The 27315-nt window shown below is 43.6% G+C and overlaps 1 protein-coding gene across 1 annotated transcript in view; it reads left to right on the top strand.

Moving 5' to 3' along the window:
* Positions 1-27315, top strand: part of LOC124795020 (RNA polymerase-associated protein CTR9 homolog) — a 111085-nt gene that overhangs the window by 25454 nt on the left and 58316 nt on the right. Inside the window, exons 7-8 of the mRNA XM_047258785.1 lie at positions 24219-24338; positions 24529-24839. Coding sequence (XP_047114741.1) covers positions 24219-24338; positions 24529-24839 — 431 coding nt within the window. The remainder of the gene's footprint in view (positions 1-24218; positions 24339-24528; positions 24840-27315) is intronic.

The following is a 27315-nucleotide window of genomic DNA, read 5'->3' as shown; positions in this document are numbered from 1 at the left end:
ACCAAATAATACACTCCGTATGACAGAAGATGTTCTGAACGAGATTTTAGTGAAAATTTTTCTCCATTTGAAAATCTTTGCAGAAATTAGTCATCTTAGATTTAAAAATCTAGTCAGTTGCCGTGCTTCATTTCTGACTGTATCACTATTCAGCATAAGAATAATACGAATATAAACATGACCTGACATGTATATTCTTCCGCGTTTGGTGTTGTCTCACTCTAGTTTCGTAGTTTATTAGGCAGACAGGATTTAATTTTCCATCCTGTGCAACGCGGAGTAGCAACGCTTATAAAATAGGAATGAAAATAACTTGGAAGTTAAATGCTGTAATTTAAAATAAAATTTTATTAGGTTTGTAATACATCTTATACAAAATGTTTAACATACTAGCATGATTCTGAATCACTATCACTCGATTCTTTGTTACTAATTTCTTCATACAGAGCATCGTCCTCCATACCATCTAGTGCATTGGATATCGAACATTTTTTAAATGCTTGTTGCACAGTGATTTTGAACACACTTCCATGCATCATAAATCCATTGGCGCACTTGGGACAAACTTGTGCATTTTACATGTCCTGTTGGTGTCAGTTGTCTGTCGCTTTTCGAAAGCCAGTCTGTGTACATGCATTTAATCTTGTCCTTAAATTATTTATTCAAACAGACGTCAAATGGTCGCAGAATTGTTGTCATCCCACCTGGAATTACTGCCAAGTACGTTTCGCTTTCCTCTAATCTTCATTTTACTGCAGGTGTTGTATGGCCTGCGTACACATCTAATACCAACAGACTGCGTAAACCAAACATTGCGCCAGGACGACGATTCCTCACACGCCTAATCTTTCACCACCATGTCCTCCGAAAATCACCCAGTTTTGTTTGCTCGTACAATTACAGTTTTTGGAAACATTTCAGATTTCAGTAAAGTCTTTCACTTGAAAACTATGAATGGGGGTAATTTATGTCAATCTGCTGTGCAAGCAAGCGATGATGGAAATCTGCTGTTTTTCACCCCCTGATGTAAGAACACTTATATCTTTCTTTCCTTTGGTGTCGACCATATAATTTGATGGCATATCAAAATATACAGGAGTTTGGTCAGCATTTCCTGTCTGACCAAGAAGATATTGCTTTTCTGTGCACCACCTAATTATGAAGCACTCAAATTCCACAAGTTTTTCTTCATAATTTTTCAGCAGCTTCTGTGCAACTGAAGTTGGTTGGTTTGGGAGATTAAAGGGACCATACTGCTACGGTCATCAGTCGCAACTGAAGTTCGCCTCCGAAGTGAAAACCCCCCAGCGCTTCATAAACAGATCAATCCAGCTGCGACTAGCCTTAAAATTTTCGATTTTTTGCTCTCTAGCAATTTCATGTGCCTTAATTTTTAAAATTTTGGCACTCACAGGCAGGAATTTCTGACGCTGTTCCTTAACAAATTCATTTAAAATCACTTCTAATGCATGATATAGGCCACACTTTGGCCCACTAAATGCTTTTCTGCTACTTGAACATTCAAATAATTTGTCTCTCTGTAGTCGCCATCGCCTGACGTTGCTCTCATCAATCCTGTATTGCAGACCTGCAGCACGATTAGAACTTTGTTCTGCAAAAGAAATAACTCCCCTCTTGAATTTGGCACTATAATGAAACCGCTTCATTATGGTTCACTAACACCAACAAGCACTTCACAAAATTCCACGAAGCAATAGGTGCCGCTACTTGAAATCTTAATGCGACCCAGCGTATCAACTTGTGCAAAAATCCTAAAGCCTTGTGCATTGGTGGTATTTTTGTGTGAAGAAATTGTTTTGTTGCTACGAATATTTGAAAGGCTGCCACATTCGAAGATGAATGATACGGAATTTCTGTTTACTTTGTTGGATAATGTATGAAAATGCAATGGTCGAAACTTGGGGCGGAGAACAAATCTCGTCTTCTACCTTTTTTTAAAATTTTGTTTACTGATGCAGAGGTTTTGGTGCCAGTATTTATCTTTGTGCCTGCAAAGCATGCCTGTGTAGCACTACAAACATTCAATGGCAGAAGTTAGTTGAGGCAGCACCTACCAACATTTTGCAGAACTTCCGCTTGCTTTGCACTCTATTCTAAGCCACAGACGGCTTTTTGGATTACAAAAACCGGAAAAAAAGTGCAGCTTACATTTGAGTAAATACGGTAAACAGAACACGCGTGAACAAACAGAACTACACACAAGAACTAAACACAGTAAAAGAAATAACAGTAGAAAATGGTTATGATACTCATATGGTAGACAAGTTTAATCACAAACTATGTAAACATTACAAAAACGAACATACCACACACACACGCACGCGCACACACACACACACACACACACACACACACACACACACACACACAAACAAACAGAGCAACAGCAAACACACAAAACGAAATGGCACATACACATAGATTTAAGAATACAAAAGCCCAGCCACAGCCTATACTGCAAAATTGAGGAAAATTTCCCCATACAGAAGGCAATAGCAGAAGTAAAACAGGTCTTAAATGAATACACTACACTCTGAAAGGGCACAGTATTTAACACATTAAAGAAATTTTACGAAGAAGACAACAGACAACAGAAACACACACACACACACACACACACACACACACACACACACACAGAGAGAGAGAGAGAGAGAGAGAGAGAGAGAGAGAGAGAGAGAGAGAGAGAGAGAGAATGTAAACAAACTTCAAATTTGGCACCGAACACTCTGGTGAACAAATGAACACTGACTGGGCTGGGACACACAACAAACCACAATCACACTGTGTTTTGGTGAAGTGAAAAGTGTTTTTATGACCTTATTTGTGGAAAATACGTGTTATATTTACTTGTGCACTATAACAACTCGCCATGATGCTGAGAATAAAAGGGCTTGCCACACGAAAATGTAAGTAAAAATGAATCTAGGCACGAAATATCGTGACAAACTAAATTACATTCTAGACGATAGGTTAACTCTCAGAAAAATCTCTCACCAACATCGTTTGGTTGCAAATGACAAGCTATCTGTAGTAAATAATCCAGAAAAATCATGTACACCATGTGTAAAGGTATTAACAAAAGACATGAACTATTGTTTGAACTAAACACCCACATAATTTTGTGATCATTTAATAGAAATGTTCATATTACAGAATAAATAAAATGGAAACCCACTGATGATGGCATAGCGGTGCTGAAACATGTTTGGGTACTGAGAAGAAACAGTGTTTTGCATAACAGGCGGACCTCACATCCTACAATTTTAACTGCAAACACGGTCAACATAAAGATCTACAAATCCTAATGATGAATACCTTACTCTTCTGTTAGTTTCAGTGAAACTGCTTTCAAAACAATGTTATTGAAACCTCTTTTAACCTAGTTTACTTTCAAGGAATGTGAAAGAACAAATTATCAAATTAAAATATAAGAGATGGTAGCTCTTCCTTTTCAAGCAGGTTATGGTGAATTGCTAAAAGAATAAATAGTAGAAATCTGCAGTTTATTATTTTGGTGGGTATGCAGGTAATATACCAATCTCTATTCTAGTGTGTTTTCATAATGAACTTCTAAATGTGGTAGTCTCTCTCTCTCTCTCTCTCTCTCTCTCTCTCTCTCTCTCTCTCTCTCTCTCTCTCTCGTGTGTGTGTGTGTGTGTGTGTGTGTGTGTGTGTGTGTGTGTGTGTGTGTGTGTGTTTCTTTCACTTATAGGACTTTTATTTGGTGCTCGATTGACATGGGTAACACGTATGTCAGCTTAAAGAGAAGTGCCAGTTGAAACTTAACACACTCCACTGCCGAGTCACATGTAGGGTAGGGACCTCACCACCCTCTTGTGTCTGTGCTTAACAATAGTGTTACCCTATGTGGGATGTGGGTGTCTGATCTGTGGATCAGCAGCCCCTTGAGCTTTGCAGTTACTGGATCCAGTTCACCACTACAGTATATAGCTTGTGTCCAGACTTTATGAATGAGCCCTGTGGACTACCTCTTCGTAGAGGGTGGGGTTCTTCCCCTACGAATTGGACGTTGTCAATTACTGCTAAATTATGCAATATGTGTATGCAATTACCCAGTGAAATCATTATATCCTTTCGACTGACTGAATCTTTACCTCCGTTATGGATGACCCGGTTTCAGTGTTCTAGTAGCATGGACCCTATGTCAACCCTAGACCTTGCTGTCAGTGGGGTGGCTTGTGTGCTTTGGTGATACAAAAGGCCATACCGCAGGTACAACCACAATGGAGGGGTATCTGTTGAGAGGCCAGATGTGTGGTTACTGGAGACGGGCAGCAGTCTGCATGATTGACTGATCTGGCCTTGTTACATCAACCAAAAAGGCCCTGCTGCACTGGTATTGTGATGTAGTGGGAATTAGTGAAGTTTGGTGGCAGAAGGAACAGGACTTCTGGTCAGGTGAGTACAGGATTATACATACAAAGTCAAATAGTAGTAAAAGCAGGAGTGGATTTAATAGTGAATAAGGAAATAGGAATATAGATAAGCTACTATGAACAGCATAGTGAAGACATTATCTTAGGCAAGATAGACATGAAGCTCATACCTACTACAATAGTACAAGTTTACATACCATCTATGATGAAGAGAGAGAAGAAATTTATGATGAAATAAAAGAAATTATTCAGATAGTCAAACGAGGCAAAAATTTAACTGTGACGGGGGACTGGGATTCAGTAGTAGGATAAGGAAAAATTGTAAGTGAATACGGACAGGGAGAAAGGAGTGAAAGAAGAAACCGCTTGGTAGAATTTTGCAAAGAGCATAATTTAATCATCACTAACACTTGGTTTAAGAATCATAAAAAGTCATATATGTGGAAGAGACCTGGAGACATAAGAAGGTATTCAGATTGATCATATAATGGTTAGACAGAGGTTTAGGGACCAGACTTTAAATTGCAAGACATTTCCAGGAGCAGATGGTGACTCTGGCCACAATTTATTGGTTATGTACTACAGATTAAAACAAGTAATTGGAAAAATATAGGAAGTTAAGGAGGTGGGACCTGGATAAGTTGAAAGAACCAGGGGTTGTTGGAAAGAACCAGGGGTTGTTGAGAGTTTGAGGGAACATTAGGCAATGGGTGACTAGAGCAGGGGAAGGAATACAGAAGAACATGAATTGGTAGTTTTCAGGGATCAAAAAGTGAATGTAGCAGGGTATCAAATAGGTAAAGAGGCAGGATCTAGTAGAATTCCTTGAATATCGCAAGAGATGTTGAATGTAATTGATGAAAGGAGAAAATTTAAAAATGCAGCCTATGGAACAAGTGAAAGGGGATAAAAAATAAGATTGACAAGAGGTGCAAAATTGTTAATCAGGAACGGCTAGAGGACAAATGTAAGGATTAGAAGCATGTTTCACTATGGGAAAGATGGATACCACCTACAGGAAAATTAAAGAGGCCTTTGGGAAAAAGGGAAGCAGCTGTATGAATATCAGTAGCTCAAGCAAAGAAGGGAGAGCTGAAAGGTGGAAGGACTATATAGACTGCCTTTACAAAGAGTTGACTTGAAAGCAATAATATAGAAAGTGAAGTGGACATAGATGAAAATGAGATGGGAGGTATGATATTGCAAAAAGTATTTGACAAAGCTCGGAAAGACCTAAATTGTAACAAGGCCCTGGGGTATACGTATTGCATCAGAACTACTGAGAGCCTTGGGAGAGCCATCCATGACAAAACTGTTCCACCTCATGTGCAAGATTTATGAGGCAGGTGAAATACTCTGATTTCAAGAATAATGTAGTAATTCAAATTTCAAAGAAAGCAGTTGCTGACAGATGTGAAAATTATTGAACTGTCAGTTTAATAAGTCATGGGTGCAAAATACTAACACATTATTTACAGAAGAATGCAAAAACTTGTGGAAGCCAACCTTGGGGAAGATCAGTTTGGATTCTGGAGAAATGTAGGAATACACAAGGCAATACTGACCCTACGTCTTATCTTAGAAGATAGGTTAAGGAAGGGCAAACCTACATTTATAGCATTTTTAGACTTAGAAAAAGCTGTTGATAATCTCGACTGGAATACTCTCTTTGAAATATTGAAGGTAGCAGGTGTAAAATACAGGGAGCGAAGGGCTACACGCAACTTGTATGGAAACCAGACGGCAGTGATAAGTGTCGAGGGGCACGAAAGGGCTGCAGTGGTTGAGAAGGGAGTGAGACAGGGTTGTAGCCTATCTCCCATGTTATTCAATATGTACATTGAACAAACAGTAAAGGAAACCAAAGAAGAATTTGGTCTAAGAATTAAAGTTCATGGAGGAGAAATAAAAACTTTGAGGTTTGCTGATGACATTGTAATTCTGTCAGACAGCAAAGACTTGGAAGAGAAGTTGAACGGAATGGACGAGGTCTTAAAAGGAGGATACAAGATGAAATCAACAAAAACAAAACAACAATAATCGAATATGGTTGAATTAAATCAAGTGACACTAATGAAATTGCATTGCGAAATGATACACTTAAAGTAGTACATGAGTTTTGGTTTTTGGACAGTAAAATAAATGATGATGGCTGAAGTCGGGAGGGTATGAATTGTAGACTGGCAATGGCAGGGAAAGCATTTCAGAAGAAGATAAATTTATTAACATCAAATTTAGATTTAAGTGTTAGGAAGTCTTTTCTGAAGGTATTTGTCTGGGGTGTAGCCCTATATGGAATTGAAATATGCATGATAAACGGTTTAGATGAAAAGAGAATAGAAGCTATTGAGATACGGTGCTACAGAAGAATGCTGAAGACTAGATGGGTTGATCACCTAACTAACAAGGAAGTACTGGTAGAATTGTGGAGAAGGAAATTTGTGGCACAACTTGACCAAAAGAAGGGATTGGTTGACGGGGCACATTCTGACACATCAAAGCATCACTGATTTAGTATTTGAGGGAAGTGTGAGGGATAAAAATCATAGAGGTAGACCAAGAGGTGACTGTAGTAAGCAGATTCAGAAAGATGTAGGTTGCAGTAGTTATTTGGAGATGAAGGGACTTGCTCAGGATAGAGCAGCATGGAGAGCTGCATCAAACCAGTCTTTGGACTGAAGACCACAACAACAGCAGCAGCAGTTCTTATGTAGTCTCTTCACTGTCTTCCACTTCCCCCCTGCTGTGGTGCGCAGGGGCACGACAACTATGCTGCACAGGCAAGGAAGGGTGCCGCTTGTGCACATGTCCATGACATTGCTGGACACCTAAGTTACTGGCAAGTCACCAGGGGGAGTACCGGGAGTGAGGAGCCTCACCAGCCATATCCAGAGGCTGCTGTGGTACCGCTTAGTCACACCCCTGCCGGTCATGTGTGTTGATGTTAGCACATCTCTTCTAGAAGTATGGGTATTTAAGCAGACACAGTGATCACAGCGGGCAGTTCCCATCACTGAGAGCTGGCCTCTTCTTGTGCTGGCTGCACTGCAGTCCCTCAACAGCTCTCAGCTGTGTGTCAGCGAAGTAAGACAATGACCGGAATTGAAGCTTTGTTTATAGTGCTATCTGTGTAGATTGTTTATTTTCTGTCCGACTCTTGGGCACTAGCCAGAGTCCAGATTGTTAGTATATGTGTCATCCCTCAGGAGGAGTGGATGTTTGTTTCTTATGTAATTTTTGTTTTTTGTTGACCCTCCTCGAAGGAATAAAGAGCCATAGTGAACTTCCGCTAGGGCTAGTCGTTAAGACCCAGTCTAGGAACATAATACCTCCACTGAACCATCTCATCATGTTACGTTCGTGAACCCACCCGTGGTGCTTATCTCATACAAAGATCTGGCTGGATCTTTCCATTACCATAGAGAATGTTAGGCAACTCTACATTTTTGCGTTTGTTTCTCTCAGTTATTGGCGAATTCCTGGTTCAAAAGCCATCCAAACTGATGAAATTATAATGAAATCCAGACCTTTAGCTGCTTACAGGGGGACAGTTGAAAAATTGTGTGCCCTGACTGGGACTTGAAACCAGGACCACCTGCTTCATGGCAGACTCTTTATCCAACTGAGCCACTGAGGACACAGATGATAGTGTGACTGCAGGAACTTACCCTGGGCACGCTCTTCGTGGGACCCACACTTTCCAACTTTCTGTCCACACACTATATTAGTAGTGCCCCTGCCCATCATACTCGTTTTTCGGGGTAGTCAATCTACCGATTCCTGTAAGAATTGGGCAGTGTGAGTGCATCTGCACTGAAGACGATCATTGGCTGATAAGCCTTATTTGTATGAAGCTGATATCTGTACAGATATCATTGGTGATTTTGCAGCTCTCGAAGAATGAAATTATAATGAAATCTAGACCTTAAGCTGATTACAGGCATTGACAAATATCAACAGGGACAGTTGAAAAATGTGTGCGCAGACCGGGACTCGAACTCGAGACCTCCTGCCTACGTGGCAGGTATCTGTCTGAGCCACTGAGGACACAGAGGATAGTGCGACTGCAGGGACTTATCTCTGGCATGCTCCCCGTGAGACCAACACTTTCAAACTTTCTGTCCACACACTCCATTTGTTGTGCTCCTGCCAACTATACTCATTACGGCAGTTTTTGTAATTTCATTCTTCAAGAGCTGCATGATCACCAATGGTATCTGTTCTTTCCAACATGTCTGAAAGAACAGATACCATCTACATATAGATAAAGCTTACTGGCTAGTGATTAAGTGGGGATTCACTCACATTGCCCGAACTGTTACGGAAATCGGTAGGTTGACTGCCGCGAGTAATGAGTATGGTGGAGAGGGCCACTATAAATACAGTGTGTGGACAGAAAGTTGGAAAGTGTGGGTGTCACAGGGAGCGTGCCAGAGATAAGTCCCTGCAGTCACACTATCGTTTGTGTCCTCAGTGGCTCAGTCGCATAGTGTCTGCCATGTAAGCAGGAGGTCCAGGTTGGGGCACACATTTTTCAGCTGTCCCAGTTGATATTTATCAGTGCCTATAAGCAGCTAAAAGGTCTGGATTTCATTATAATTTTATTCTTTGAGAGCTGCACGATCATCAGTGGTATCTGTACAGATACCAGCTTCATATTCATATCTATACTGATAGCTCAAAGGTCGACAATCACAGGAATTATGCCTTCACACATTCTGGGGGCTATGAACTACTCAAAAGTATTTGTGTGTTGCCATTATCCAAGACCACATCTACACACACACACACACACACACACACACACACACACACACATACACACACACAAATATTCTATTCTTTAGTGACTCTCTAAGCAGGCTGTAAGGCAATGCTATCCTTTGAACCCATTGGTTCTGATGATTCACAATCTTCTTTGTAGCCTCTGTTATGTTGGGAACCCTGTTGTATTCATGTAGACTCCAAGATCCCTTAACAAAGAAAGCTACCGAAATGGAAACCCTGGAGATGAGGATGCAGGGACACAGCTTGCGGTCAACATTACAACTTCAGCTTTTGGAGACTTGAAACAAGGAATGGCTCTCTGTGGTCACTACAAACAAGCTATGAACCACAAAGGCAGTTTTTTTCTTTTCTTTTCCTGCAAACGTTTGGTCTTCAACTATTAAAGAGAGAATTGGACTGATGAACTTGATGTTTAGTCCCTTTCATTCCCCTTAAAAATTCATTCACTGTAGCATGTTCACTGGTAAATGAATGGTCGTACGTCAAGTCATTGTACCAGTTGAAACAACTGCATGATTAAAAAGATACAAGTCTTTACGTTTGTTGCTTGCTTGCTCATTTAGATTTATGACTAAAATATATATCTTTGTTAAAAGTAAGTGGTGATTTGAGAAAACCTTCCAAAAGTGCCATCTTTTTTGCAGAAAGTGTGGAAGTAGATAGTTGCTGTGATACAGATAAACAGAAATGTGAATTTAATTTTATATATCAATATCTGTAGGAGAAGCTGCAGGATTATGTAGCAGCTCACACATTGCAGGCATTGCATTCAACTTGTAAAAACCAACAAAAATTCACTTAAAATGAGATATTTCCCTAAATGTGTCGTGTGGAAGATGAATTAAATAGTAATAATGCCACCAACACCAACAAAGTTTTGAATTGAAAATAAATCAATCATCACATTCTTTTCTGCAACAAATTGTATGTCTGTGAAAGTGTTATCATTATTGCCAGTAAACGGAAAACTTAACATTTAACTGAAGCCATCAATTATTTGCATATTGAAGGCAATCATAATTTAAACCCTTTTATTTAATTAAACAGATAAAAAAATCTACTCACCAAGTGGTGGCAGAACACACACATAAAAGACGGTCTTAATTGGCAAGCTTTCGGAGCCTGTGGCTCCTCCTTCAGGCAGAAGGGATGAAGGGAAGGAAGAGGGGTGAAAGAAAAGGACTGGAGAGGTCTAGGAAAAGGGGTACATTTTGGGAAAGTCACCCAAAACTGCTGGCCAGGGGAGACTTACCATACGGTAAGTCCGACTCTTTGGCAGTAGCCAGAGTCCAGATTGTTAGCGTAGGAGGAGTGGAAGTTAGTTTCTGTGTAATTTTTGTTCTTGGTTTACCCTCCTCGAAGGAATAAAGAGCCATTGTAAACTACTACCAGACCTAGTCGTTCAGACCACTCTAGGAACATAATAATACCTCCAATGAACCCTCTTGTCATGTTACCTTCATGAACCCACCCATGGTGCATATCTTGTCCAAAGACCTGGTTGGATCTCTTCATTGCCATAGCTAATGTTAGGCACCTCTGCATTTTGGCGTTTTTCTCTCAGTTATTGGCGAATTCCTGGTTCAAAAGCCATTTATACTGATGGCTTAAAGGTTGAAAATCACATGAATTATGCCTTCACACATTCTCCCCTGACCTACGGCTCTAGGTGACTTTCCCGACATCTACCTCTTTTCCTAGACCTCTCCAGTCCTTTTTTCCTTCACTGCTCTTCCTTCTCCTTCAACCCTTCTGCCTGAAGAAGGGACCACTCGCTCCGAAAGCTTGCCAATTACAGTTGTCTTTTATGTGTGTGTTCTGTCACTGCTTGGTGAGTAGATTTTTTTATCTATCCAATTAATAAATTTGTCAACAATTGATTGTTTTCGTTGTTATAATTTAAACCCTGTCACAGAGCAATGAAATATGATATGAAACTGCCTTCTTTGAGTGGTATATTGAAAAATAGAAGTTATCCAGAACATTAAATATTTTTTCCTAGTACCTCTTGTCACATTAAACATATGCCATAAGTTGGGTGGAACAGTTTATTCATAAATACTATTTCTTCTTCTGTTGGATGTTTGCTTACAAATCAAAACAATGTTTTGTGGTTTTGAAGGATATTTAAAAGTATAATCCTGCCAGTTAAAGTGAGGCTATAGATTAATTTTGAGCACATTACATGCTTATTATTAGTGTTTATATATCATGGTAAATGTTGCTACATTTCTGTGTTTGGGTCACTTCTTCAATGTAGATGAAAGAAATATCCACATAAGGTAACCTTCGTTTAAAGAAGAGGTATTTAGGTACACGGGCTTGTAAATTTTTTTAGCAGTAAATGCCTAAAATAGTTTTTTTTTAAGCGTTAGAGAATTTTCAAGGCCAAAGGGAAAATACCACATTGCACTCTTGGTAAAATCCCAGTTGGAGGTGATTTCCAGCTGCCTTCATGTGTTGTCAGACAGTCTTCTTTCACCTAACATTATTTAGGTGTTACTGATTTAACTTTTGTGATTAACTGAAAACAGTTAATCTCATGGCCTTGAACTAGTTTTTTTTCCATCAGTTCTTGGTTCTGTTCTTCTGCTGTTTCTTGCCTTGTCAATGTATGGCCATTGTTCATCAGTATTCAGATTCAGGTAGTAAGTTGAAAATTGCCAGATCTTTTAAACTGTCCTTTTTTTTGGGAGGGGGGGGGGGGGGGGGGTGGGGGGGGGGGAGAGAGACAAAATGTCACTCACTCCAGGCTGCCTCTGTCCACTGTGTGACAAAACCACCCCCAGGGGGCTCGCCACTCATTGGTGGGTTGATGCTTGGCTACCAAGGGGCTTCAGCCTTTGCAGCATCTTTTCTCTTCCATGCTGCATGTCTATCCTCTTCTTATTCTTTTTCCCCCTCCCCTGGGGAACATGTCTGTGATGTTTTTGGGAACGTGTTCTGCATTTTCAGTAAAAGACATCAGAACAGCCTCTCCACTGTTTTTAGTTCCTTTTTTCTTTCTTCGTTCCCTTTCTTCTATCCTTCCTCCACTTCAGTGTTTGAGGTTCCTCTGTTTCTTCTTCCCCCCTGTGTGCTCCTGAAGGCTGCCCCACACGTCTGATGTGTAAAAGGTGATGGCTAATGTGTAATTCTCAGCCCCTGGTCAACAGTTAAGGTTTGCATGTACGCAATGGTACAGGCCAGCCTTTCCAAATTCCCAATTGGTCTCTCTGTCCGGAGTATGGGAGGTGTGACCTGAGGTGTGAACAATCACATAAGGCGGGTGCACCCCCTCTGAGGGGGGTGGGGGTGGGGGGGGGGAGGGGCATAAGAAGGAGTGCATCTTTGGCAGCACTAGCAAACTTAAACAGAATGAACCTCAAGATTCATGGACATCTCAGCTGCACCACGGTTCCTCGTGGTTTCACGTACTGATGACGGTCAGTCCTTTGCTGTGATCAATCTGGAAAAAGTGCCTTACCTGGTCGCTCACAAGTTGTTGGCTAGTTAAAAACTCCATGTTCTAGCATCTGGCACTTACAGTACTGTTTTTGCCACATCTTGCTCCACAGAGGACATGGCCACGGTCACAAATTCAGCATCGCACTTGTAAAATTGCCCAGTGTCACAGTAACATCCCCATCTCCTCCTTCAGCTTTGCAACAAACCGCCAGACTTTTGCCTATTAGGACAAGTAGCCTGCTACACACCTGACATGCTGGAAAGGACAGAAGGAATACTCCTGCTAAGACTTCTTACATCCCGCCAGCCAACAAACATCAGATTCTTCCTCAGCCAACCAGAAAGGTTCCAATAAATCAAACAAAGGCAAGCGGTCTTCTCCTTAACCGACTCAGAGATCCTCTTCAACAGTATTACCATGTGATACCCTCACCAGGTCGACCACAGTGTTACCGGTGCGAACTGCCAACTTTTTTTGCCCTGGACTCCACAGACAGACAGATAGAGGGAGAATGCCAATGCCTCTATAGATCCCATGGAGCAGGATCCTCCAGCCTGTGCGCCATGTAGCTGTGAGTCATCAAAGGCTGTCACTCGGCAGCCCCTTCATTTTTCTCTTCTCTCCTCTCCTTTCCTCATCATGACTCTCCTCCAATAGAATGTTCGTGGTCTTAGAGCCAGCAAGGAGAAATTGCTCTTGGAATCACAGCGTCCACTTTTCTCTGTCTCTAGGAAACAAAATTGCATCCTCATGGCCACTTCGAGTTCTTATATTTCTTTCCTGTCCAATTCGACCTCCCGCACTCTCCCTCCCCCCCTCCTTGAGGATGACATTCCATCCCATGGGGAAACATTCCATCCCATGGGGGAGTCATGCTGCTCATCCGGGATGACATTCATAGTCTACCCATCTCTCTTACTACCTGACTTCAAGCTGTTGCAGTCCACATTTTCCTACCTCACTTCACCTTATCCCTCTGTACCTTTTATATCCCTCCATCATTCGGTGTCACTGGGGTAGACTTCCTCCAGCTTATTGGGCAATTCCCGCACCCCTTTCTGCTGCTTGGTGACTTTAATGTGCACCATCCCTTTTGGTACTCTCACAGAACCTGTCAGAGAGATGCCCTCTTGGATGATCTTCAGTCAACTGGACCTCATCTGCCTTAACACTAGTGCACCCACGTTCCTTTCAGACACGATGCACATCTATTTCCATTTGGACCTCTCCTTCTGTACTGTCCAGCTTGTCCATCATCTCAAGTGGGCTGTTCTCTCTGACCACATACTCTAGTGACCATTTCCCTACCCCACCTCCGTGCACAACCAAATGAGTGTAAGGCCGACCGGAGGCTTTATTCATCCCTGGCAACCTTTGACAAACATTCCCCTAGTTGTGATGACAAGGTAGAATATCTTACAAATGTTCCATTCCTCACATTTCTTTTTTACTGCACTGTGTCCTGGTCCGTTGGTGGTCCGAGACACGCCGCAACGCAATTCGCGCAAGGAGACGTGCTCTCCGCATTTTTAACTGTTGTCCTACGATGGCAAACTGCATTCGTTACAAACAGTTGTGCATGCACTTTCATCGCATTCTTCGAGATAGCAAAAAAAGCTACCTGGCTTTCATTTACTAGTCCTTTTAACAGTTACACTCCCTCTTCTGTTGTGTGGGCACACATTCAGTGGCTCTTTGGGACCAATTTCCGGCCTGACCTTAGCAGATGATGTCATAGTGGACCCTGTTGCTATCTCAACGCTTTGGGCTGCTTTTCTGCAGAGATTTTGAGCTCCACCCACTATCACCCTGCCTACCTCCATCAGAAACAAGTGGAGGAGGCCCGAGTGATACCCTTCTCTTCTCAGAATTGTGAGTGTTACAATACCGCTAGATCATGCTCTCACTTCATCTCGGTTCTCCACCTAAGCGCCTGATTATGTTCATATTCAGATGTTGCAGAACCTTACTCTTGCGGAAAAGGACTTTGTCCTTCATACATACAATGGCTTCTGGGCAGAGGGCATGTTTCACAGATGCTGGCTTTTGAAGCCTCTGTCATACCCATACCTAAACTCAGAAAGGACAAACACTTTCCATCTAGTTATCACCCATTTCTCTCACAAGCTGTATTTGCAAGGTGATGGAACATACAATTCATGCCTGGCTGGTATGGTGGCTCGAGTCTCGCAATTTACTAACCTCTGCCCACTGTGGATTTAGAGCGCACCGTTGTGCAGTTGATCATCTCGTTGCTTTGTCAACCCATGTCATGAATGATTTTCTGCGGGAATTCCAAACTGTAGCCGTGTTTTCTGATTTGCAGAAAGTGTGTGACACCTGCTGTAGGGCTGGTATCCTCTGTACTCTCTACACATGGGGCTTCCTTGGCCACATGCACCGTTTTCCTTCAGGAATTTATAAAGACCGATTTTTCAAGGCACATGTGTGCTCTGCCTTCAGGAAAATAGTGTGCCACAGGGTTCCAGCCTGAGCGTCATGCTCTTTACTAAAGCCATTAACCCTCTTACGGCCTCTCTATCACCACGCATTCTGGCTCCCTTTTCATTGACAATTTGGCAGTCTATTACAATTGTTCACGGACTTGTCTCCTTGAGCAGCATCTTCAGCATTGTCTCGATTGTATTTATTCATGGAGCATCATCAATGGTTTTCGCTTTTCCACTGACAAAACCAATTGTATGAATTTCTGGTGGCGCATTTTGTTTCTTCCACTGTTTTTTACTTCTTGGGCCTATTGCTCTTCCATTCATTGAGACTATGAAATTCCTGAAGCTCATGCTCAATAGGAAATTTTCTTGGTCCTCCCACGTGTCTTACTTGGCCACCCACTACACGCGGTCCCTCAATGTCCTACATGTCCTCAGCTGTAATTCCGGGGAACAGATCTGACCACCCTCCTCTGTTTGTACCAGCCCCTTTTCCATTCGAAACAAGACTATGGGTGTCTAGTTTATGCATCTGCACATCCATCCCTCTTACACCATCTCAATACTAGCCACCATCATGGCATCTGTTTGGCCACTGGCACCTTTTACACTAGCCTGGTTGATTGTCTGTATGCAGAAAATGTTGAACTACCACTGTCATACCGCCGTAACTCCCTCCTTAGCAGATACGCATCCCATTTGTCAGCCACTATCCCTCCTTCTTCGATGATGCCTTTGATCACCTGTATGGGGCATATCCCTCTTCTCTGCTACCTCCTGGAGTTTGCTTTCAGCTATTGCTCTGGCAGCTTAACTTCATGCTACCTGCCACTTTTCCAGTGGGTGTGAACTCTTCACTACCTTGGTTTCGTGTGGCGGCCCGTGTTCATGTTGACCGAGGGAGGTGGCGCAGTAGTTAGACACTGGACTCGCATTCGGGAGGACGACGGTTCAATCCCACATCCGGCCATCCTGATTTAGGTTGTCCGTGATTTCCTAAATCACTCCAGGCAAATGCCGGGATGGTTCCTCTGAAAGGGCACGGCCGACTTCATTCCCCATCCTTCCCTAATCCGATGAGACCAGTGACCTCGCTGTCTGGTCTCCTTCCCCAAACAACCCAACCCAACCCGTGTCATGTTGACCTTCATTTGCTTCATAAGGATGCTATTCCAATCTCGCTTATTGCCTTCAGTTTCACGACCTTCACTTGGAACTTACTGGTAGTACCTTTGTGTACACTGATGGCTTCTCAGACTGACCATGGTGTCGGGTGTGCCTTCGTCATCGGCACTGACGTTTTTCGGTATTGGCTTCATGAACACTACTCAGTATGTAGGGCAGAGCTCTTTACTCTGTATCAGGCAACACAGGCTTTTCAATTGTGTCATCTGCTCCAACTCTCTCTGTGCCCTTCAGAGCTTCTGTGAGCTGTACACTGTCCATCCTTTAGCGGAACGGGTCCAAGAGAGCTGTCACGTACTCATTCTTGACGGAGCCACTGTGATGCTTATGTGGATCCCTGGTCACTTTGGTCTCATGGGAAACAAGGCTGCTGAGCTGCTGCCAAGGCTGCAGTCCTAGTACCTCGGCCTGCTAGTTCATTCATTCCCTCCGATGATCTCCGTTTTGCTATCTGTCAGCAGGTGGTGTCACTTTGGCATCACCATTAGTCCTCGCTTCCTGGGATAAAGCTCTGGGGAATTAAACCTCTCCCAGCAGCTTGGACGACCTCCTCTCACTGCGAGGAGATTATTTTCGCTAGGTTGCATATTGGGCACTGTCTTTGTAGCCCACATCATTTGTTAAGTGGTGATCCCCCACCACTTTGTACTTCTTGTCCTCAACCTTTGACGGTTTACCATTTCCTGACAGAATGCCCTGTTTTTAACCACTTATGTTCTCATTTAGGTTTGCCATCTGAGTTATCAGCTGTTTTAGCAAACAGTGACAGGCTTTTTACTTTTCATGGACAATATGATGGACATTTAATCTTTAGATCAGGACCTCCATTTTTTTATGGTGTATTTTATGGACCTCTCTCTAACTCCCTGCTTTTAGCTGTCTTTCCTTCCATCAGTTGGGCCCCCCAGGGGTCCACAACTCTTTTGTGGATACGTGCGTGGCGAGCACGGGGCCCCGAGCTATTGCAGCCTTCTTTCTCTCCAGGGCTGCATTTTCTTCCCCTTTCCCTCCTTTCCCCTCCTCGCTCCTTTCCCCTCGCCCTCTCCTCTCCCTCTCTTGGTGTCCTTGCTTATGTTGGCCCCCGCTATCCTCCTGGTTCTGTTGGTTCTACAATTTGGCTTTGTTGCGTAATCACGTCCTCCTTTTGGCATTCCCTGGTCCCCCTCTGGAGTTTGACCTCCATTCCTAAATTTCTCCTCCATAGTGTGAGCCGTTTGGGGAAAGCACCTTACCTAGTGTCTCCGACGTGTGCCCTCCTAGTACATTCCACTTTTTTTTTTTTTTTTTTTTTTTCACATCATTGTCTGATGCTAGGGTGCATAGCCAGCACGGTAGCCAGCCCATGTGGTTGGGTCGCTATGTACCCTTTTGGTTGAGCCCCCTGAACACACAGGGATCACACTTCTGATACCTGAGCTGTGACCTCCTCATGCATGCCTTGGAGTGGTTGCTCGTCATCCTGGAGCATCGGAACTCCCGGCAATGGCCGCCATTCCTGACAGCCCTTGCTGTGGCTGGGTGGCGCCCGTGAGGAGAGCCCCTGATCGGAGTAGGTGGTATCAGGGCGGACGCTATGCAAATGAAACGCATACGGGTCCAGATCTCTGGCCATTCTTCTGCGGCCGTCTCTCTGCGTGGAACTGTTTTTCTCGAGTGCTGCTTCTCTTGCCCCTTCAGCCTTCCCTTCCATGGGTACCCCCTGGGAAGAGGGTCAGGCCCATCGGCTAGGGGCGAAACCTTTCACCGGTTATCTAGTTTGCACCAAAACTGATGGGGATACTTTCACCAATACCAAACCTTTATTCTTTGTGGAACACATTGAAGACAAGTTTGGCGAAGTGGACTCCCTGAGCAAGATGCGGTCGGGGGTTCGTTGCTGATCAAAACTGCTTCAGCTGCCCAATCTGTGGCCCTTCATGCCTGTACCCATCTTGGCACAATTCTTGTGTCCATTACCCCCCACCAGTCTCTAAATATGGTTCAAGGTGTGATTTTTCACAGGGACCACATCCTTCAAACTGATGAGGAACTTCGGGACAATCTCAGATGGTGGGGTGTTCACTTTGTTTGGCGTGTTCAGAAGGGTCCTAAGGACAATCGCATTGATACTGGTGCCTTTATCCTGGCCTTTGAAGGGGATACCCTCCCTGAGAAAGTTAAGATCATGGTCTATCGATGTGATGTGAAGCTGTACATCCCACCTCCTATGAGGTGTTTTAAGTGCTTGCGTTTTGGACACGTCTTCCCGCTGTTCACAGGCCCCTCTCTGTTGTGACTGTGGACGTCCACTCCATGAGGAGAGTCCCTGTGTTCCCCATCCTGTGTGTGTAAATTGTCATGGCAGTCATTCTCCACGTTCACCAGATTGCCCAGTATATAAGAAGGGAAAGAAGATACAGGAGTATAAGTCCCTTGATCGTTTAACCTACACAGAGGCCCGTAATAAGTATACACGTCTTCACCCTGTGTCCATGACATCTAGTTACACTTTGGTTACATCTTCACCCCTTCCTTACCCCAATCCCAGACCCCTCTCCTCCCCCCCCCCTCCCCTGCGGCTCCCACACCTTCTCCTCTGGGCACTGCTCCCCCTCCCCAGCCGGAGAAGTGTCCCACTCCTTCGGCGTCTGCTGGTCAAGGGCGCCTCTTCCAGGATGCCCCTTCCCGGCACCTTCCAGGCCAAAGGTCTGCTGCCACGCGACGACCGCGAGAGCCGCGGTCTGTCGGCCCTCAGGTCGCCCGGTCTCTCTCTGTTCCCGATCTTGCTGCAGCTGGCTCCTTTATGCCACACAGCCCTCCTGATCTCAGCCTGAGAAGAAGAAGAAACATAAGCCCCGGGACAAAGAGCCTCTGGTGTCACCAGAGGTCCCATCCCCAGCTTCACAACCGGATTCTGACCTGTTGTTCATGGATGTCGCCCCCTCCTTGTCCGTGACGGATGAGGACCCGGCGGTATGACTGGCTGTAGCGTGTTCAGCCCCCATTTAAATCATCGTTCTGTGGTTGTCCAATGGAATTGTAATGGATACTATCGTCACCTTCCGGAACTGAAATCCCTTCTTTCGTCTTACTCTGCAGCTTGTGTGGTTCTACAGGAATCTCATTTTACTGATGCTCACTCACCGACCCTCCGTGGGTTCTGTCGAAATCGGGTCGGACCCCTGCGGGCTTCTGGTGGCGTTTGTACGTTCGTCCGTACAGACATTGCTAGCACGTGGATTGCTCTTCAAACTACATTGGAAGCGGTTGCTGTTAGGGTCCACCTGGACTCTGAGGTCACGGTTTGCAATCTTTACCTCCCTCCTGACAGGACTCTTACACCTGCTGCCTTAACTGCCCTTCTTCAGCAACTTCCTCCTCCCTTCCTCCTCCTTGGGGATTTTAATGCTCATCACCCCTTGTGGGGTAGTGCCTTTCCATCTAGACGAGGTCTTCTCATAGACCAGTTTATTGCAGATCACGACTTGTGCCTTCTTAATAATGGCTCCCCTACTTATTTCAGTGCCGGTTGTGGTATCTTTTCTGCCATTGATCTTTCCCTTTCTTCTCCCTCTCTCCTCCCTTCATTACACTGGTCGGCACATGACTACCTTTGTGCTAGTGACCATTTCCCGTTGATTCTCTCTCTCCCTTCCCGCTCCCTGATGGACAGGTTACCTCGTTGGTCTTTCCAACGTGCCGATTGGCCTCTATACACTGCGCAGGTCGTGTTTTCTCCTTCTTTGTCATGTTGTATTGATGACGTCTTACGTGAGGCGCCTGACGCGATTGTTTGCGCTGCTAGCCTGGCTGTCCCGCACTCATCTGGACCATTTCGTCGTCGGCAAGTCCCATGGTGGAGTACGGCCATTGCCATTGCCATCCGTGATCGCCGTCGAGCTTTGCAACATTTTAAGAGGCACCCATCCGTAGCCAGCCTTACTACCTTCAAACCCCTCCACGCTAAAGCCCGTTATTTAATCAAACAGAGCAAGCGGATATGTTGGGAACGATTTGTTTCTTCCCTCGGTTCTACTGTCCCTCTGTCATGGGTATGGGCTACACTTTGCTCTCTCCAAGGTTGCCATCGGCAGTTCACCCTCCCAGGCCTTCACCTCCCAGATGGCCTTTGTACGGACCCATTAGTTCTTGCAGAACATCTTGCGACCCATTTTGCAGTGGCATTAGCATCAGCCTCCGATCCAGCTGCTTTCCTTCACCAGAAACAGCGGGCTGAAGCTTCCACCTTATGTTTTACCCCTTGTGAGTCAGAATCTTACAATGAACCTTTCACTGAATGGGAATTTCTTTCTGCTCTATCTTCTTCTCATGATACAGCACCTGGCCCAGATTCCATTCATAACCAACTGCTTCAACATCTCAGTGCTCCACAACGGCAACATCTTCTTCGGGTGTTTAACCGTATCTGGCTCCAGGGTGGCTTCCCTTCTCAGTGGAGGGATAGCATCGTGGTTCCTGTCCTTAAGCCTGGTAAGAACCCCCTATCTGTTGACAGCTATCGGCCAATTAGTCTGACCGAAGTTGTTTGTAAATTACTTGAACGAATGGTAGCCTGTCGGCTCAATTGGGTCCTCGAATCTCGGGATCTATTGTCCCCTTACCAATGTGTCTTCCGAGAGTGACGGTCTCCAATCAATCATTTACTTCGCTTGGAATCCGCAGTTCGGCAGGCTTTTTCCGAGCGCCGCCATTTGGTTGCAGTGTTTTTTGACCTTCGCAAGGCCTATGACACAGCCTGGCGCCATCACATCTTGCTTACCCTTCATCAGTGGGGTCTTCGGGGCCCACTCCTGATTTTTATCCGCCAGTTCCTGTTCCATCGGTCATTCAGAGTTCAAGTTGGTACTGTTTTTAGTTCTCCACGGATCCAGGAGATGGGTATCCCACAGGGCTCTGTCTTGAGTGTCCTTCTTTTCTTCATTGCTATCGATGGACTTGTGGTCTCTGTCAGTCCTTTGGTCGCCCCTGCCCTGTATGTGGATGATTTCTGCATTTGGGTTAGTTCCTCTTCAATGGCATCTGCAGAGCGGCAGCTCCAGGGAGCTATACGGCGTGCCTCTGCATGGGCACTCTCCCACGGGTTTCAGTTCTCTCTAAAATCGCAGGTGGTCCACTTCTGTCACCGTACTACTATCCACCCTGATCCAGAGCTCTATATCGATGCACGACGATTGCCTGTGGTCCCACAGTTTCGTTACCTGGGTCTTCTTTTCAACAACAAGCTCACTTGGCTGCCCCGTATCAGACATCTGAAGGTAGGATGTTTCCGTAAATTCAATGTCCTTCACTTCCTTGCCCACTCCTCTTGGGGTGCGGACCATTCCCTCCTTCTCCGTCTTTATCGTGCTCTAGTTCTGTCTTGCTTGGACTATGGTTGTGAAGTTTATGGTTCAGCTGCTCCTTCCACACTGCACGTGCTGGATCTAGTCCACCATCGTGGTATCCGTTTGGCCACCGGTGCCTTCCCTACTAGCCCTGTTGATAGTCTCCTGGTTGAAGCTGGGATCTTCCCCCCCCCCCCCCCCCTTTCTGTTCGGCAGTCCCAGCTTCTGGTGTCTTATGCACTTGCTATCCGTTCCTCTCCCACTCATCCTTCCTATTCTATCCTGTTCCCAGACCATGGACGTCGCCCACCCGATTCCCACCCTCAGGCAGGTTTACCGGTTGGGCTCCGCCTTGCGTCTCTTTGCCGTGATTTTCAGCTTCCTTCTTTGTCCTGTCTTCCTCGCTCCCTCCCCTCCACCCCCCCTTGGTTAGTTCCTTGGCCTCGAATTCGGATGGATCTCCGCTGAGGTCCGAAAGATTCCATCCCCCCCGATGGTGTTCTGTTCCTTTTTCCGCCAAATTTTATGAGAGTTTCGGGATGCTGTTGTTTTTTACACTGATGGCTCTAAATCTGCTGATCGTGTGGGGTATGCCTTCACGTCCTCTGTTGGAACGGAAAATCATCTGCTGCCACCTACATGTGGGGTGTTTACTGCGGAATTGATGGCAGTTTCCCAGGCCCTTACCTTTATTAAATAGTCCCAACACAACCGCGTTTTGTTATGTACGGACTCAATGAGTGGCCTTCTTGCTATTGACCGCTGTTTTTCGCGCCATCCCTTGGTCTCTGCCATCAATGACCATCTCACTGTTACTCACCGTGCTGCTTGTTCCATTGACTTCCTTTGGGTCCCTGGCCATGTGGGTATCCTGGGTAATGAGCTCACTGATTGTTTGGCTGGGGGAGCAGTCACTTACCCCCCGTTTTCTGTAACACCTCCTGCAGCGGATTTACGGCTTCACATCAAATCCCACTTTGCACAGTCATGGGCCAACTCTTGGGAGGCTACTCCCCTGTCTAATAAACTTCGTGCGTTTAAGGTGACACCAGGCCCGTGGCGTTCTTCCTTTCGCCTCTCCCGAAAGGACATGACCACACTGTGTTGTCTCCGCATTGGCCATACCAGGCTGACCCATGGTTTTCTTTTGCAGGATGAGCCACCCACACTTAGTGGTTGTGGAGCCTTCCGGTCAGTAGCCCACATTTTGGTTGAATGCCCCCTTCTTTTGGCTCTGCGTGCTAAGTACAGCCTCCTCCACACTTTACCTTTGATGTTGGCTGATGATTCCCGGATGGTCTCTCTGGTTCTCGATTTCCTCTGGGAAAGTGGTTTTTATTCTCAGTTTTAAGGTTTTTAATCTCTCTCTGGTGTTGGGGCAGGGCGGTGGGTGTTTGGGTGTCTCCCACTGTAAGCTGTGTTTGGAGATTTCCGACTCACCTCCCTGCCCGAGATCCTCTTTTCTTTCCCTTTTACTCTGTTTTAACCCTTTTTTTTAAGGATTGGTTAGTCTCCTTTTCCCATACGTACTTCGACATTCTAGCGGTTGCACCTTTTAAGTCACAGGTGATCTTGCCTATGCTGCTTCAGCATAGTGTTGAGTTCGTTCTCTTGCTGACTTCCCTCATTTTGCTTTTACCGTTGACAACATGACTGCCCTTTTACATTTTTAGCCGTTTCCCTTTTATTGTTCTGACTTTCCTGAGATGTCACACTGGTGGAATGGACCACATTTGCAACAAGGGACTGATGACCTTGCTGTTTGGTCCCTTAAACCCCACACAACCAACCAACCAACCATCAATTGGGCTTAATGTGTAGTCATTTCTACCTCCTTTTTTGTCTTTGTGTTCTATGGTTCTGGCATGTGTGGGTATGACCCTAATTGTTTTTGCACCCAAAAAGAAAAGAGAGCACACTGTCCAACAAAGCTGGTAATCCTGCTTATAGCGAATATCCAATATTTTGCAGAATCTTATTGGTGCCAAAGGTGCATGAGAAAGGTTTAAATTTTTCCCATTTTACGAAGTCAGAAATGCAAACTTTTTTATTTTCATACCTCTACTACTGTGGCAAATCATTCAAAGAAGTGTTCAATACAGTGCAGTTTGATACTCGGTTATTTCTGTGGTCACTCTTCTGTCTGCATTGTTTTTACACTAAGAATACATTAACAATATTAGTGCTATCGTTTTTGCATATACTTCTTTATATTCATGTGTTGCACAACACAATTTTGATTTCATTATCGTTCATTCTCGCTGGTCTCTATGTAACTGTGCTGTATGCTGCTTGTTAAATGAATGTACAAGAGCAAAATCATTTGATTATATGATAACAGCCACAAAAAGACATAGTTATTTGTTACAGAAAGCAGTAGTTATGGTGTGGTACTTTTGCTTTAATGATAGTATTTTAACTTCCTAACTTGTAATTCAGGAAATAGGTGGCATAGAATATAATGTATGTAATGGCAAAAAAGACACGAGAAGCACAAGACTAGAGAAATGTGTTAACTTTGTGGTGGAAACATTTAAAGCTTTTCTTTAATGTTGATAATTTACGATTATGTGTGTTATGTTCTTTTGATTGTTTTTGGCAGGGAGATTATGACCAAGCCTTCCAGTACTACTATCAGGCAACCCAGTTTGCTCCACCTTCCTTTGTTCTTCCACACTTCGGCCTTGGACAGATGTATATCTACAGGGAGGACAATGAAAATGTAAGTTGGATCAGTAGACAGAAAAAAATATGCTGAAAGGAAGCTGACTTGTCACATAAAAACTATAACTTGACACTGAATTATATGTAACTTGTGCATTCATATTATTGTAAATATTTTGAAGTTAAGACTGTCAGTATGAAGAAAGTCTTAGTGTTTGCAAAACTGAATATAAATACTTTTCTTACAGGCAGCTCAGTGTTTTGAGAAAGTGCTTAAAGCCCAACCTGGAAATTATGAGACAATGAAGATTTTGGGTTCACTGTATGCAAATTCAACAAGTCAGTCAAAACGTGATATTGCCAAGAGTCACCTTCGAAAAGTAACAGAACAGTTCCCAGATGACATTGAAGCTTGGATTGAACTTGCACAGATCTTGGAACAGTCTGATTTGCAGGCATCTCTCAATGCTTATGGAACGGCAACCAAAATACTTAAAGACAAAGTACAAGCAGAGATACCACCAGAAATTTTGAACAATGTTGGAGCTTTGCACTACAGGTATAATACTTAATTGTTGATTGCAGTATTTGATTTGCAAACAACAGAACAGGACTCTGCTGTGGAGTAAGTGCACTAATGAATGACAGCTTGACCTTGTGTTGGCTGTGGTGCAATACGGGCCACGTGTCAAGGTCCACCTCCTAGCTTTAAGTCTGAAATTAGCTCCCTGTAATTTTACAATGTTCGTGATGTGCTTGTGCCTGTGCCTGCTTGCTAGGTTACGAAATACCAGTAGCCCCTGATAATTTAAAGAATCAACTCCCTTGTATAAAACTGCTTCAAATTACTGACTACTTTATAAATGCATTAACGTGTTAATTATTTGACATTTAGCATGTAAGCGAGAAAAAAGTTTAGAAAAGGTTTGAAATTATGTGTCAAGTTTTTTGCAAATCAATAAGTACTCTCATTTTCATATACTAGATGAATGTGGTGTAGGTATTGATGGGCGGTTGAGTTATGCTGCCTCAAGAAATACACAGTTTCTAACTGTAATACTTCTCTTACTATGTGCAACCTTTAACAGAAGAGTATACCTCATAATTAGTAGATTGACATTTTCAGTTTTTTAAAATTTGGTCAATAATTACCATATATGAAATATCGAAAATCAAATTTTTGCTTGATGTTAGCTGAGCAACTTACAGCTAGCACCAAAAGCCATGAACTGGGTTAGCTGTTCAGTAAATATAGGTGATATAATTTAGATGGTTTAGTCACAATCTGTGACTTTCTGTGAAAAATTCAGATGATTCCACATTTAAAGCACGGAACTGATTTCTCAAGAGAGCTGGTCTCAACTCAGTTTCATCCATCTTAACATTTTTTTAGGTCCCTAGTCACTGCAGACAATTGCAGGAATTCTGATGAGCCACGACAGATTCTGAGCTATATCATTGTCTGATGGAACTAATACTCCAGTCTTATGATTACCATATCAACAAGATACTAAGCTGTAACCTGCCTCCCAATATTGCTTTATGTATTAAACTTGGACACTATAGCAAGCTTGCCATAAAGAACTTGCTTGACATTAAAACTGTGTGCCAGGCTGGGACCTGAGCACAGACCTTTGCTTCAATGAGTAACACTTAACAATCCAGGCATGCTTAATGGTCTGACCCATTTTCTTTGAATCATAACTTCTCTCAGAGTTGTCAGATTGAATCTGAGGATAGGCAATGACTCAGAAGGTGAAACTTCATCCCTGAAAGTTATTGGCACTACTCCCCTCAACCCTTTATGCAGAACATTTTTCAGGGCTTTAAAAATCAGAAACAGCTGATAAAGGATTGTTTTGCATCTGGTTTATTGTTACTGCCCTCACAGATGTGAGGATATGAGATAATTGTAACCTTTCCCTTGCACCTCTCTCCCTCCGCCCCTGTCCCTCCTATTTGTCCCAGTATATTGAACTCCATTGTCAACTTTAATAATGGGTAACAAAGGTCATTTTTTCCTCTATTGTTGTAGTTATGGACATCACTATTATTCTTAAATTGTGATTATTTATGACAAATTTCATTAGGCAATGTATGTATTGTTATGGTGCAGCAAAAATGCCGAACTCCTTTAGTAGGTGCCTAGTGATGACCATGGGTGAACACAAGGCATTATTCTTACTGCTTGCTATTGTGCAATCAATACCTTCTTTCTAAGTGGTGAGTTAAACCAGAAAATAATTCCATAAGACATTATTGAGTGGAAATATGCTAAATATTGATAGAGGTTGATTTGTTTGTTTCTAAGACTAGCAAAAGTAGCTGAACTTAGTTTTATGATCAGCTCAGTAGTATCCTTCTTCCAGTTTAACTTTTCATCAGTATGTACACCCAAAAATTTAGACATTTCTGCCCTGTTCACTGACTCCTCTTTGTGTGCTATGTAAATTATTGATATATCTCTTTGTTGTAAATGAGTGGATGTAGTGTATTTTCTCAAAATAAGGGAAAGTCAGTTTTCAGAGAACCACTAAATAATGCTTTGAAAAACATTGTTACAAAGTATTCTGTTGCTTTCTCTTTGATGAGATTCATTAAAACCAGCCCTGCTTTTCTGGGGGATGCATACCCCTAAACTTTTTTGTCGACAAAATAATTTTTTTACGATGTTGAGAACTTGGAAGAGCGCCAAAGATTTATTTCACGGTCATAAATTTTTTATTTCATTTTTCTGTGTTGGTAATTGCAATATGAACGATACCAGTGCAGTTTTTGTTGGGAAAAGCGATGTCATTGACTGTTTCAAGCATTTCGAAGCTGTGGCAATCGTTCTCGACAACTGACTCACTGGCAGCCAGTTCAACAAACATGTAGTGCCCTCACCCGCTAATAGTGAGTGATGGTAGTGCTAAATGGATATGCGTATGCTCAAATGCCGAGCTACCGATAGATGTTTCTACAGTACCGCTACATGATGATGATGTTGATGACATCATGGCTAAAAGCAGAGGGGTGATATCCCATGATTCAGT

The sequence above is a fragment of the Schistocerca piceifrons genome, chromosome 4 (genome assembly GCF_021461385.2).
Source record: "Schistocerca piceifrons isolate TAMUIC-IGC-003096 chromosome 4, iqSchPice1.1, whole genome shotgun sequence".
Taxonomy (NCBI): Eukaryota; Metazoa; Arthropoda; class Insecta; order Orthoptera; family Acrididae; genus Schistocerca; species Schistocerca piceifrons.
Note: the sequence above shows the minus strand (reverse complement) of the source record. Positions and strands in the feature narration are given on the sequence as shown.